The 14,535-nt window shown below is 36.0% G+C and overlaps 1 protein-coding gene across 2 annotated transcripts in view; it reads right to left on the bottom strand.

Moving 5' to 3' along the window:
* Positions 1 to 8,463, bottom strand: part of ZBTB41 (zinc finger and BTB domain containing 41) — a 43,656-nt gene extending 35,193 nt beyond the window's left edge. Inside the window, exons 1-2 of one of the 2 annotated variants that reach the window (XM_072831281.1) lie at positions 8,305 to 8,463; positions 6,338 to 7,624 (exon numbers count right to left, since the gene is read on the bottom strand). In XM_072831281.1, coding sequence (XP_072687382.1) covers positions 6,338 to 7,460 — 1,123 coding nt within the window. In that variant the 5' untranslated portion in view covers positions 7,461 to 7,624; positions 8,305 to 8,463. Of the gene's footprint in view, positions 1 to 6,337; positions 7,625 to 8,297 lie in introns of both variants that reach the window. The other variant, XM_072831282.1, reaches the window with a different exon arrangement.
* Between the last annotated feature and the right edge of the window lie 6,072 nt (positions 8,464 to 14,535).

A 14,535-nucleotide genomic window follows, 5' to 3' on the forward strand; every position in this document is an offset into this window, starting at 1 on the left:
ATTCCAGACCAATGAGGAAAACAGATAATTGTAATTATTTTTCTTAGTGAAATAAATGAGTTCACCATTCTATTACATACATCTATATATGTTTAAGCTTAATAAACACCTAGTTTATTACCTAAAAATTAATTCCACTACACTTACATACGGAATACCCAGAAAAGGGAACCAAAGTATTTTTCTCAAGGGAGGGGGAAAGCTGACAATTACAAGCAAAGAAAAACTGAAGTATGATGAAAAATCCATTAAGTACTGATGTATAGACCACACAGATGATGGTGGATGCACTATTTACATACATACAGTCAGGAAACTCAAGTGTTTGGTCACTTGCTAAACTAGCTGTGTGACCTTAACTAAGCTAATTATTTAACCTCTCTCAGTTTATGAATACTGCATGGGGTTGCGAGAAGTACATGAGTTAATGTATATACAATGCTTAAAACATTCCAGCATTTAGTAAGCACTGATAAATGTTAGTCATCTATTACTATTATTATGTGGTTACTAGTCACAATACACACCTGTAAGTATCCTTCAAATATAGATACGGGTATAGCTGACTTATGAATATATATTATAATAGATCAAACTGGGGTTTCAGCTCTCTGGAAAAAGTCTAAGAACTTCACTTTTTCCCTTACGTTGTTAAAATAGCCTAGCATCTCTGTCTTCTCTCTGCCACTGATGGGAGATATTCTCCATTTGTACATATATACACACAACCTACGACCACCACTTCCTCTGCTGTGTTCAAGGGATGAGATTTAATACTGGAATTTATTGGGGGAAAGGTGTTCTTGTGTGTCCCAAAGTGAAGTCTGAAATGTCACAAATAAGTGGGTCCTACAGAAGAAGATCTGAACTCTTATGGCTTAAATCAAGTGTTTTACAAACTAAAGATCATTAGTGTTCATGAAATAAATTCCTTAGGTTGTGAACAGAATTTGGAAGGATTAGAAAGGAACAGAATAGAGTAAAAAATACCAGAGCATATTCACATTATTTTTGTGCAATGTTTTTGTTTCAATTTATGTATGAGCACATGTGTAAATATGTATATTAGATATGCATCTCTGAACTTGAACTATCCAAAATACTGATTCATATTACCTTTACAGGGTATAACCAGACATTACTGTTATAATATCTTTGGGAAAATGTTTTCTGAGTTGATCTTATTCTTTTTCTATTATTATAAAAAGGCATGCATGTATTAGATTTCTTAAACTTTATTACACATCAATTAGATATAAAGTCAGAATCCAAATATTAATATGTACTAAAATCCCACAATTTTAATTTTGAAAAGATTGAGATCATCGCAAGGAATTAAAAAGGTTTCCTTGATTGTGAAAGTTTTCACAATTCATTTTTATTAAATTTGTTTTTCAAATTATGTGACACATACTTGTGGTAAAAAAAAAAAAGTGTAAACAAATCAAGAGTATATAGTATGATTTTTCAATGATTAACTTTTTTTTTTTTTTTTTTTAGAAAAGGCCCACTCTTAACAGTGCACATTTAGTTAAAAGTCACACAAATCAAGAGTATAAAGTGTGATTTTTCAATGAATAACTTTTTTTTTTTTTTTTTTTAGAAAAGGCCCACTCCTAACTGGGCATTACAGTGCACATTTAGTTAAAAGACAACCAACCATCTAATGTTTAAATCTCATTTTTATACTCAAGTGAACAACAGCAACTCAACAAATCTTAAAGTATAAGAAAAAATTTTCACCAAATTTTGTATTTCCTATGAAAATCCCTTTGCTGAAAAGATGTTAATCATTAAAAGCATTTTCCCTTTAATTAAAGAAATTCTTTCTTGCTTGCAAATACAAATTAAGTTACATGTAGTTGAATAGCAAAACCACCAAAATGACAGTTAAATTAAAAATCAAAAGTACTTTTAACTATTAAATTTCCATTTTCCTAAAGACAAATAGACTTATGGCTTAACCAAGAAAAATAAATTTAACCAGAAGATCCAAAATTTAAAAAAATTAATTTAAATAAATCCAGCAGGGTCCAGAGAGACCAATGAAAATACATGTATTTGAATGATTCATTATGACATTAAGAATCTCTAAAGTGAAAAAACTTTTTTGTTAGGTTATTAATTCAATTTTATGCACACAGGCATTGCAAGGCCAATTATGTCTATGGATTTGAATTTCTGAACAACAGTAGAGACACAACTCCTAAGGAAACACTGAACCCGTAAAAGTCAGGTAGATCTCTAGGGGCAAATAAGGGAAAATTTTAATCTCTAAAGAAATTTCATTTTTAAAAAAACTGGTAGCAGTGTGGGAGGTACCTATAAACAGTCAACACCTACATTTGTTTCTTCTTATGCGGTGGGTAGAGAATTCAACAACAAATAAAATATTCATTTCAAAAAATTTTTCAATAAAAAATAGTATCCCTTCAGAGAATAATATACTATGTCCAACCATTCTTGGTTACCAAAAGAAAATGCATAAACTAACAAATTTCAACCAAAGAATTTTTCTAAAATGAATCCGAATATGAATGGTGTCCCAGGCTAAAGAAATTTTCACATGAAAAAACTTGACCTTGTGCTTAAGAATTTATTATTCCCCCATGAGTCATGCAAAATTACCATTGTCAGATTTTGTGAGTTTTACAAAAAGAAATATTCCCAAATTAGCTCATTGTGTATCTAGTATTGCTAAATCTTCTATTATTCCTTGAATTTATTCACATGGCATACTCTAAAGAACACTTAACTAAACTACTTAGCCTTAAAGAATTGTGTCACTATTATAACTCTTCTGTATTAAGAACAAAGTGGAATCTCTGTCATGTTGGTCTAGAGAGTCACATTTTTTAAAAAGCTATAAAGTATTTTCTATCTCTAGAAGAGATTATAAATTTAATCCAAGGGAAGATTTTAGTTCCCAGTAGGCACAATAAAAAAGATAAATTATCCAAATTTTCTCTCACCCATCTGTCATCTTTTCCCTATTTTTGCCTTTTCACCCACTAGGTTTTTTTCACCCACTTTACACCCTTAAGGGGGAAAGGTCAAAGGACTCTTATTTGCATGAGAATATACTGAGAGCAAGACAGCTGGTAGCCTAAAGAAAAATATAACTGGATCAGGAGTCCCACTTCAAGCAACTATTAAATACATCAGAAAGGATAAAAGACCCAAAGTAATGGAATCCAATTAGTCTACTACATATTGGAGCTAATGGTTCCAGCAGGTCTCACAGCTTATTCATTAATTCTCATAAACCACTCCAAAACACCAAAGTTAGAAGCTTATAAAGAAATCCAACTGGCCTCTTACAAGTCCAAAGTTACATCAGACACCAATCTTTAAATTTAGTTCATTTAAATAGGAGCTTACTGAAAACTTGCTACTTGCAATGACCTAGGGTATTAACAAAAATTAGTAACCAAAAGACACAAAATTTTCAGGCTTAAAATCTAATGAGAAATAAACAAACAAAAATCTAGGTAGCCATTTTTATCCATCACCCAGTCCACTTAGTCTATATTCAGTGCAACTGTTGATCTATCCCCTTCCCACAGCCCATTCTCAATGCTACTCATCTTCCTGGTCCAAGGCTACAATATCCTCTGGTCCTTTCCAATTTCAGTCTCCCTACTGAAGCCATCATGACCTTCCTAAAACTTCAGCAGGCTGTCATTTCCTTTGTCAAATTTTTTTCAAGTTTCTATCACTCACTGATAAAATCTAAACTCTTCTATATGGCATGAAAAACATGCAAAATTTGACCTCTGCTTACGTGCCAATCTTCATCTACCATTTTCATTATACCTCCCCACCCATCTTGAAATCACCCAGCCCTCAGCAATTTCCAGAACCAATATACCTCATCTTTGCACGTGTTAGTCCTTTTGCCATGTAAATTCTTTCCTATTCTTTAGTTCTCAGTTCAAATGCTATCTGCTCTATGAAATCTTTACTGATTCCTTTTACTTTTCCTGGTACGATTATCTTCACTGCAATGATTGTGTTTTTGCATGTACTCATTAAACTTTAACATTCTTGAGAACACAGAATATGTAATTTCTTGTTTATTACTAGTAGAGGTATGTAATAACTATACTAGATTAACAATAAGAGCAGCTAGTATTCCTTCAATATCTAAATTTCATACAGTATTCTGAGTGACTCACAAGACTACCCCATTTCATCTTCATAATAACCTCCATGAGAAGGTACTACTAGCATTGTATCAGCATCATCCCACTCTACCTATGAGGAAACAAAAATACAGACAGGTTAAGTAAGCTGCCCAAGATCTGGATTAAAAAATGCAGGTGGTCTGACTTCACTATTGCTCAAGCTTTTTTAATCAATATGATATAATCTCAATCTTTATCTCTGTCCTGGGGAAAAGCAAGTGGCACCAGTGAGGCTTAAGCAAAAGAAGGGGTGGATAAAAAGAAGGGTATAATATCCAATACATTCAGAAAAGTAGGCTGCAGGTAAGTCTACAATGTGACCTACTGATTCTCACAATTATTTGGGCTGCCCTCGGTTAAAAAAGCTGCATAACACCTTTCTCTTAGTATATCGGGAACTTAATCTTGAGCAGTGTTTTCCTAAATTGGGTGCAAAGAACTGCAGTGGGTTTTTTTGGATATTAAAAGAAGCATCACAGAAGTGTCTTATAATAAAATTATTTGAGGAAATGCCAAACTAAATAAAATTACCAAGTTTTTTTATGAGCGAACTTGACAGCGTTATGAGACTATGAATTATAGTATTTAGTTTTCCAATTTTACTTGAAATTAGAAAACATACAACTCCTCTTACTCTTAAAGCATCTCACAGCCCTCACATTCAACAGGATAGTTTAGAGATCTAAGTGTTTAGGCCTACAATGCCACTTGTGACCTGACCCCTGCTTATTCATCTCAAGTCAAATCAGGTCAAACTAAGAGAGTAGAAGAGGCATGTACTAAGAATATAGAGTCAAAGAAGAATCTACTAAAAAGATAATGTGCTCTCTAGTATCTCAATCCAAAAATACTCTCTTCTCATACCCCTCACAGTACTTGTTTTACAGTTGTGTGTGAGAGAGAGGGAAAAAGAGGGAGAGAAAGAGAGCCTGAGTTTAGCAAGCCTGAGTTTAGCAAGTTCCTTTATTCCTATGTTCTTCCAATTGAGTTACTCATGAAATTATTTTATTCATGTTTGTACAGAGTCTCAAACACAGTAAAAATAATGGTAAGTAATTATTAAATTAGATTGTCAAAAATATTCTGACTTGGAGATTCAAAGGCTTAAAATAAAAAGCAGTAAGAGGTTACCACTTATGCCATAGGGTGTGTACTGTCCCATATTTTAAGAGCAAATGATTACCAATACCTTATAAAATCAATTTTTACCTAAACCAGTAACGTAAGTAACTCAACACTGGAAATACATGGGGATATATCAAACTGCATAAATAATATTACAAGGTCAAGCTGCACTTCAATGTTCCTCTTAACATTATGTGGTGGAGTATATTTAAAAATTTCTGAACTTTGATTTATATAGAAATAGCTTAACTATTGCAGTTTAAAAGTTTACATTAGAATAGTTCTTGTAAAACCACCTCCAAAAATTATTTTGCTGGCAAATATTAGACCTCTTGAAATTAAATGTTCACTTACATACTTTTTAACTTAAGGTTATAGATCACATTTCCTGCATATACTTTTCTAATAAAGAAAAAGTTACTAGTTATTATAATAAAGACTACTAATCAAGACATTTCCTAAAGTCTCTACCTACAGAATTAATTTATATCCAGTTCAGTTTTATTCTTAACTATAAGCCTAAACTGAAACATTCCAATTCTAAACAGTACTAGGTAGATAACTAGAGACTTGCAACTCAGATACAGCCATGTTCAAGGGGAAATAGTATACAAATCATTAAGTTGAATTCAATTATACTAAATTCAATTTTCCAGGACTTAAAAAATAGGACTTACCTAGGAAATTAAATCAACATATAAATCAAAGCACGACATTCATAATTATTAAGTCTGGAGTTTTTTCATACCAAACACCTGAACTAACGATCTGTCACCTTTTAATGGGACATGAGGTAGGGAAAATAAAAGCTAATAAAAACAGTTAAATTCCTGAATCAAAACAAATTTAAAACAAGATAAAACAGGCACTATCAAATACCCACCCTAGTTAAAATAAGCACTATCAAACACCCACTCTAGTTAAATATTCCTCTAAAAGTTACTTTCAAAGCTTCGTTTTTAATTATCACCCTTAAAATATCAGGAAAAGTTATTAGAGACAGAACACAAGCTTTCTTTTCTTACCTATGCGGTCAAATGTCTTATCACATTTAGGACATTGCAAAATTTTTTTGTTACTGTTCTGAATGACTACAGGAGTTAACCCCTCATGAATATTTCCTACAGAATCACCAGGCTCAGGTTCCTCTTCTGCATCATTATGATCTTTTTCACTTTGTTCTTCAATGTCGGAGTATTCATCGGACATTTCCTCCTCTAGCTCATCTTCTTCAGCATTATATTCACTTCCAGGGTCCTCAGAATCATTCCTGTCTGACTTTTCTTTATCAAAATTTTCTTGATTCAAGTGGTCTGACCCATCACCACTTTCTTGTTCATCATCACTAGTGTCATCAAACTTAACAGGACACTTCCGATTCCTTTTCGATCTCCTTGTGGAAAAACTTCTCTCCAGCATTTTTAACCCATGTTTTTTCCCTAATAAAAGGGACCTATGGGTTTTAGCCAAATGATTTTCTAAAGACTTTTTGTAACAAAAATGTCTACTACAGAATTTACACTGATGATTATTTGATAGTCTTCCAGCTAATTCACTTAGTGTTTCTTCCGGTGAAGACTTTTCAGCCAGCTCAGTCTGAAAAGTGGCAACATTTTCATTATTTAGCAACTTCACTGCATCTATAATGTCCAGAAATTTTGCTGCCTCCAACACAAGAGGTATTTCATATTTGTACACAAAAAATTCTGACGTGTACAGAAATTCAAGCAGATGCTGAAAAACGGAGTGTGTTACGTGATCCAGGGTGACAACATCAGTGCTTGGATTTTTGCTCAAACACGCATGAAAATAACTACTGCCGACGGCAACAACGACTTTGTGTGCACTAAATTCTTTCCCTTCTACTATGATAAGTAAGTCACAGAAGGACGGGTGCTTCTGCCTATCATCGTTTAAATACTTCAGCAGATTCTTGTTATACTGCAAAGAACTCAAAAGTTTTCTCTGATCTGGAGAGGGAGGAAGTTCCTGGTAGCAGTGAAGAGCTTCAGGAGCTGGTCTTTCTGGGGAAGGAGTACAGGTTACTTCGTCACACCCCACTGCGACATTGCCTTCTGGAGAATCTTTGTGATAGCCCAGGTGGATCTTCTCGTCAAGATTTGAAGTAACCTTTCTCCTTTTCTTCATTGCAGTACAACAGTTTCAGAACAAGAAACTTCATAAGTGTCTTAAGGGACGTATTTAAAAAAAGAAAAGAAAAAAAAAAGGACAACAACAACAACAGAAAAACCAAAAAACTAGATTGTCTCGGTTAACAGCTTCTGGAGGGGCGTGCCCGACGGTTTCATGGTCTGCAAAAGAGGAAGAAACACGTAAAAATAATAATAGTAATAATAAAAAACAAAGACCATCGCAAAAACAGTCTTAAAGATCCATTGACGGCACCCGCGTACCAATCCTTTCTAAATCAAAACTAAATTATAATAAAGTCACACCTTCCCTTCTCCCGTGGCTATGGTTTTAGGGTGGAGAAGGAGGAGGGCCGGGTTATAAAAGACAGGCAACAAAAGAATAATTTTAAAGGAAGCCGGAGCACACCTTTCGGGCCTGATTCACGAACGGGATGGGTTAAAAAGAGGGCAAAAAAAAAAAAAAAAAAAAGGGGGGGGTCCCTCCAAGATCACGGCGGGTCTCAGGCTGAGGCGCGCTACCTTCAGGGTTTCGGGGCACCGGGCTGGCACAATAAGGCCGTGGCGGCCGCGACCCCCCGGTCTCCCCGCCGACCCGCCGGTCGCCCGGGCGGGGAGGGAGCACCTCCTCAGGGACGGAGAGCGTCCCGCGGCTGAACGGCCCGCAGCGCACGGCCGCGGGCGGGGCGCCCGGCAGGAGCGGCAGGGTCGCCGGCGGGGCGGCGGAGGGAAGCTGAGGAGCCTGCCCAGGCCCGGCCCAGGCGGACGCCGCGCCCGCCGACGCCGGCCCGCTACCCTCCCCACCCCGGTCTCCCCGGGCAAACGCCCCACAGACCCATTACCGGGGACCCAGGGCTCCCCCGCCGGCTCCCGGCCGCTCAGCTCCACTCCGGGCGCGCTCGCTCCAGCGCCTACCCACTTCCGGGTTCAGCCCCCCGCCTCACCCTCCCTCCCCGCCCCGCGCCCCGCCGCCCCCGCAGCCGCCGAACACGTCACCCGCGCGCAGCCTCCGCGCCTGCACTGCGCATGTGCGCGCACCCCGCCTGCGCGCATGCTCCGTACGCCCCCCCTTCCCCGCTCCCTGGGAGGGGACCCTAGCTACGCCCCGGATCCGTTACTCCGCGTTTTCGCGGCGGTTTGGTGGCCCCGCTGTGATTGACGCGGACGAGGCTTTGCGGGAAAACCAGGCTGCGGCACGGTGCGGGGGGGCAGGGTGAGGAGCCTGCTGGGCGCCGGGGAAAGTGGCGGAGGCGCGACAGCACGCACCGGTTTCCTCCGCGCTGGTGGCCGCGCTGCTTGGTGACCCGCGACCCAGGGCGCGGCACGCACGCCGGCCTTAGCGGACGCGCTGCATCTAAGCAAGAGGTTGAGGTCCTCTCGGTCCTTTTCGGCTTTAAGCCCCTAACGCGGTTGCTCCGAAAATTATTATTATTATTATTTTTTAACATCTCCATGTACACAGAAAATATCGGGACAGTTGTACGTACAAGTACACAGCTGTTAGGACAGGAAAGGCAGGCACAACAAAAAGAAAGAAAAACCCAACGAGAACAACTTTTTGAAGCCGGTACCTAAGCTGTGGCATTTCTGAGAGTCTCAAGTGATGCTGATATCCCTGGGCTGAGGACCCCAGTTTTGGTAGCAAGGTCCTAGTTGAGGCGGTTTTGCAGAAGCAAGGAAAATAAGAGCCTGAGGCCAAACAGAATGGGTAACCAGACTGGTGACCCCACGCCACCCATCACCTCCTACATGCACAAGGTATAGCTGGGAGCCTACAGGGGCCACCGCTCGCAGTGGAAGAACTAGTTGGGGTGGAAAGTTTCTCCTACGAGAAGATGGAAACTTTGAGGAAACTTGACTGACCCAAGTTTTCTTTGATTTGAAAATAGTTAAAACCCTTAATGAAAATACCTAGCACTCACACGAATTCCGGACAAGGATTCCTGTCACCTGCATGACTCATTCCCACAAAAGCCAGCCGTCTAAAATGAGAGTCCATCAAAAACAAGAGACTAAAAACTATAAAAACATTCTCTGCAGCCTTCGGATGCACAAAGCCTGAAGATATTGGATTTCTCGGAAACAGAAAATAAGTATATTTAAAATGTTTTTTAAAATAAAGGGAGGAGTTGAAGGAAAATGAATAAGTGAGAAATTGCTAAAAATAACCAAGCAGATTAAGAAAATAGATGTGAAAGCTATCATTTTATTAATACTTAGAACAGAGATGGAAATGTGTAATTATGGATTCTCATATTAAAACAGAAGAGAGGTTAAAACCAAGTAAAAAATGAATATATACAAAGAAACGGGAAAAAAAAGTGAAATGTAAGAGAAGCAATAGAGCAAAACTCAGAATATTAGAATACTTAAAAAGTTGAGAAATTTCTGGCAAGATTTGGCTATTAAGGAAAGAGAAGATGCAAATATAAACCCAAGAGTTTATTTTCTTAATAGTTTTGTAAATCTTCTGGAATGCACATACTGTCATTGTTAACAAAGTGACCTTCAGATGAGTCCTTTAGAATTTACCCTAAAAATTCTAAAAACATTCTATTATTAAGAATGTCTGTATATGCAAAAACAGTTTAGCTGTTCTGATGGAATTTGCTGGTCTTTAACCTCTTAAGTGAACAGTAAATCAGTTTGAAGGATCGCCAAATCTTAGAAGTGTAAGGAGAATATAACTGAATGCAACAGTGATTAAAATGATGGATGCAGGGGTGCCTGGGTGGCTCAGTGGTTGAGCGTCTGCCTTTGGCTCTGGTCATGATCCCAGGGACCTGGGATCTAGTCCCCCATCAGGCTCCCTGGGGGGAGCCTGCTTCTCCCTCTGCCTGTGTCTCTGCCTCTCTCTGTGTCTCTCATGAATAAACAAAGTCTTTTAAAAAAAATGATGGATGCAATCTTCTAACAAAATATCAACCTGTGCTTTAAAAATTGGCAGAACTAATATGAGAAAGACAAACCAACATTCATATAGTAACTTATAGTAACTGATTACATCAAAAAATTCCTAAGAAGCATACCATTTTTAAAAAGCCTTAGTAAAATTGACCTAGATGATACACATAAGATAGTGCATCTAACAGTTACAGTATACAAATGAAGCACTTATAAAAATTGATCTGGTAAAAAAAGAAAGATCATTGTCATAAAGCAATTATCAACATATTTCAAAGAAGTGTAATGAGATTATTAATGAATAATAACAGTAATGATGATACTTTAAATTTTTCCATACAATGGAAACTAGTATAACTTACAAATAACTTATGATTCAAAGTAGGAATCACAATGGAAATTACCAAATAATTTGAACTGAATAGTAATAATGAAACATAGCAAAACTGTGAGATCTAGCTAAAGCTATGCATTAAGGGTAGTTGATATATTTAAATTCTTATATTTCAAAAAAAAAGCTGAAAATGAGCATCTAAGTTCTCAAAGTTAGAAGTTAGAAAAGTAAACATAAAAAAGTAAGAAAAAGGATAAGATAGGAATTCATGAAATAAAAAGGAAGCACACTTACAGATGAGCAAAGCCAAATGTTGGTTCTTTCAGGAAAAAAAAAAATTGATAGGCCTGTAGCATAAATGACTATAATATAATATATACATATATAGCATATATATATATATATATATAATTGCTAAAATATATATATATATGCTAGACATTTAGGGAAAATGTGTATATATCTATATATCTATATCTGAATCACAAAGGAGGAGGACAGGGGCGCCTGGGTGGCTTAGTCAGTTGGGCTTTGGACTCTTGATTTCAGCTCAGGTCATGATCTCAAGGTCTTGGGATCAAGCCCTGCATCAGCCCTCTGGCACAGCTAGGAGTCTGCTTGTCTCCCTCTGCCCCTCCCCTAGAAAAAAAAATGAGGAAGTTATACATCCTACAATTATTATAAGTCAATAAGACAATGTTATTCCAATAAACCCAATAATATAGAATAGACAAAATATCTAGAAGCCAAAATTTATTATTTTAATAGGCATAAAATTGACATATTACCAGCAAGAATAGTCAACAACAACAGAAAGAACAAATAACATGAGGTATAAAAAAGGTATCATTACAGGTTCTAGTCACATTAAAACCATAACAAGAAGGTACTATAAACAACTTATAACAATAAATTTCAAAATTTATATGAAATAGACAAATTCCTAGGAAAACATAAATTATCAAAATTGAATCAGAGATTTAGCAGTCTTACTTTTAGTAAATTAATTATTAAAAGTCTTCCAGATAATAAATTCCATCTATCATTTAAGGAAGAAATATTACCAATTTTGTACAACTCTTCCAAAAAATGTATTTAAAAAGAGGAAGGGAGCAATATTTACCTTATATTATGAGGCCAGCAGGATCATTATATCAAAACCTGAGAAGGACATTGCAGGAACTGAAAATTACAGATCAAACTCACTCAAAATCTTAGGTACAAAATCTTAAAATCAAATCCAACTGTTCTATGTGTGATATATATATATATATTGGGGGGAGTGGGAGAGAGAAGGAGAAAGAGCTACAATTCAAGAATTGTTGAAATTTAGTAATGAACTAATGTAATTCTTATTAACTGGAAAAGCTGATAAGATGAACAGAGCTTGACAGATTCCTGAAGCAAGGAGATAAAAACTGAAATTTAGGGATCACAAAAAAATGAAGTGCCCTAATAAACACCCCATGTTTTCAGCTGGGATTCTAAAAGGCCTAACCTATGAGTTAAAAATGTACCAGAAACAGACAAAATCACAAGACTAAAGTCTTGGGATGCCTGGGTGGCTCAGTGAGCATCTGCCTTTGGCTCAGGTCATGATCCTAGGGTCCTGGGATTGAGTCTGCTTCTCCCTATGCCTATGTCTCTGCCTTTCTCTCTGTGTATCTCATGAATAAATAAATAAAATCTTAAACAAAACAAGACTGAAGTCTTTAATATTTTTACTCCTTGAAAAAGATAATCTGGAATTGCTTCTTATTCAACCTAGCTGTTGGCCAGAACCAAAACTAAATCCTATTTCAATTAAGATGACATCATCCAGAATCTTAATTTGTTGATTTTTAAAATACAATGTCCAGCAACAAATCAAACACATACACACAAAAGGATGTTTCCAAAAAAGGAAGAGACAAAACAGACAAGTAGACAAAACAGTTCTATGGGAGATCAAGAAAATGGACTTATTGGCCCAAGACAACAGCAACAAAGAATCTAGGAGCAATAAGTTCAAGAAATTGGCAGAGAATATTGAAGATTTCCACAAAGAAATGGAAATTAAATAGAAATTCTAGGATAGAAAAAGACAAATGATGAAATAAAAACAATAGATGAATTTAACCTGAGATTAGAAAGAGCTACGAGAAACCATTGAGCTAAAGATAAATCAGAAGAAATCTCCAAAATAAAACATAGAGACCAAGAATGGATAATCACAGAAAAGAGAAAATAACAGTGAAACACATGAATAGACCTAATGTAAATCTTAATAGAGCCACAGAAGGAGAGGAAAATGAGAATGAAGAAGAGGCTATAATGTAAAAGATAATGGGTAAGAGTTTCCCACTAATGAAAGAGATTAAGCCAGAGATTATTAGGAACTCATGCAGGATAAATAAAAAATAAAAATAAATAAAAAATAAAAAATAAAATTGGACATGTCACATTGAAAATGCTAAAAATCAGATAAGGAAAAAATCTAAAAAGCATCAGAACAACTACAAAAAAGTTATCAGCATTACAGGAGTAAAATTAGACCAAAAGCTGACTTCTCAATGGAAACCTTAGAATCTAAAAGGTATCTTCATAATATCTTAATGATGCTAAAATAAAATAACTGCCAAGCTAGAATTATATTATCCAGTGAACAAATCCTTTATATAAGAAGGGAAATAAAAACTTGTAGGGTAAAAAAAAAAAAAAAAACTTGTAGGGTACACAAATCTTGAGAGAATTCATTAGCTGCAGACTCATAGTTACAGAAATATCAAATGGAGATATTTTAGGCAAAGAAAAAAATGATCATAGAGGGAATAATGTAATGAAGGAAAGAATAAAGAACAACATGAGGGATCCCTGGGTGGCGCAGCGGTTTGGCGCCTGCCTTTGGCCCAGGGCGCGATCCTGGAGACCCGGGATCGAATCCCACATCGGGCTCCCGGTGCGTGGAGCCTGCTTCTCCCTCTGCCTGTGTCTCTGCCTCTCTCTCTCTCACTGTGTGCTTATCATAAAAAAAAATAAATAAAAAATAAATAAAAAATAAAAAAAATTAAGAACAACATGAGTAAATGCAAATAAATATTGACTCTGAAAACAACAACAATAATAATAATTATTATTTGGGATTAACAAAATAATAACATAAAAGGCAAGATACATTGAAAGGAATTAAGAGATTCTCAAGTCCTGTGCTGTCCAGCATATGTTAAAAAATGCTAATTTTTATGTAACTTTAACAACTCAGGGATGTTTGTTATGATCTCTGAGGTAACTACTAAAATCAAAAGTAAAAGAATAATAGTTGATAAGCAAGCTAATAGAGGAGGGAATTTGAACATTGAATACAGAATCCAGAAGAAGAAAAGAAAGGAGAGAAAAAGAATCAGAGCAGGCGAAAAAATAGAGAAATACAGTAAGATGGTAGATTTAAAACCAAATGTAATACCTAATTATTTATCTGTAAATTGACCAAATTATCCATTTAAAAAGACAATGATTGACAGACTAAATTAAAAAAAATCAAAACTTCCTATGTGATGATTACTAGAGACAAACTTAAATATAAAGAAAAGTTAAAAGTGAGTATTTTGAAAATGGTACACTATGCAAATACATAGACTGATGTATCTACGTTAATATTGGACAAAGTCAGCTTTAACATAGATGTGTTACTTGAGAGAAGGACATTTCATAATAATACAATTTGCAATCCAGGAGGAAGATATAGCAATTCCAAATATGTATGCCTATATGAAATTATCTATGTGTTTTATATACTTATATATTTCTATTTACCTATTCATATTTATATATAAATTATTATTTTATATTCTGATAT

The sequence above is a fragment of the Canis lupus genome, chromosome 6 (assembly GCF_048164855.1).
Source record: "Canis lupus baileyi chromosome 6, mCanLup2.hap1, whole genome shotgun sequence".
Classification (NCBI taxonomy): Eukaryota; Metazoa; Chordata; class Mammalia; order Carnivora; family Canidae; genus Canis; species Canis lupus.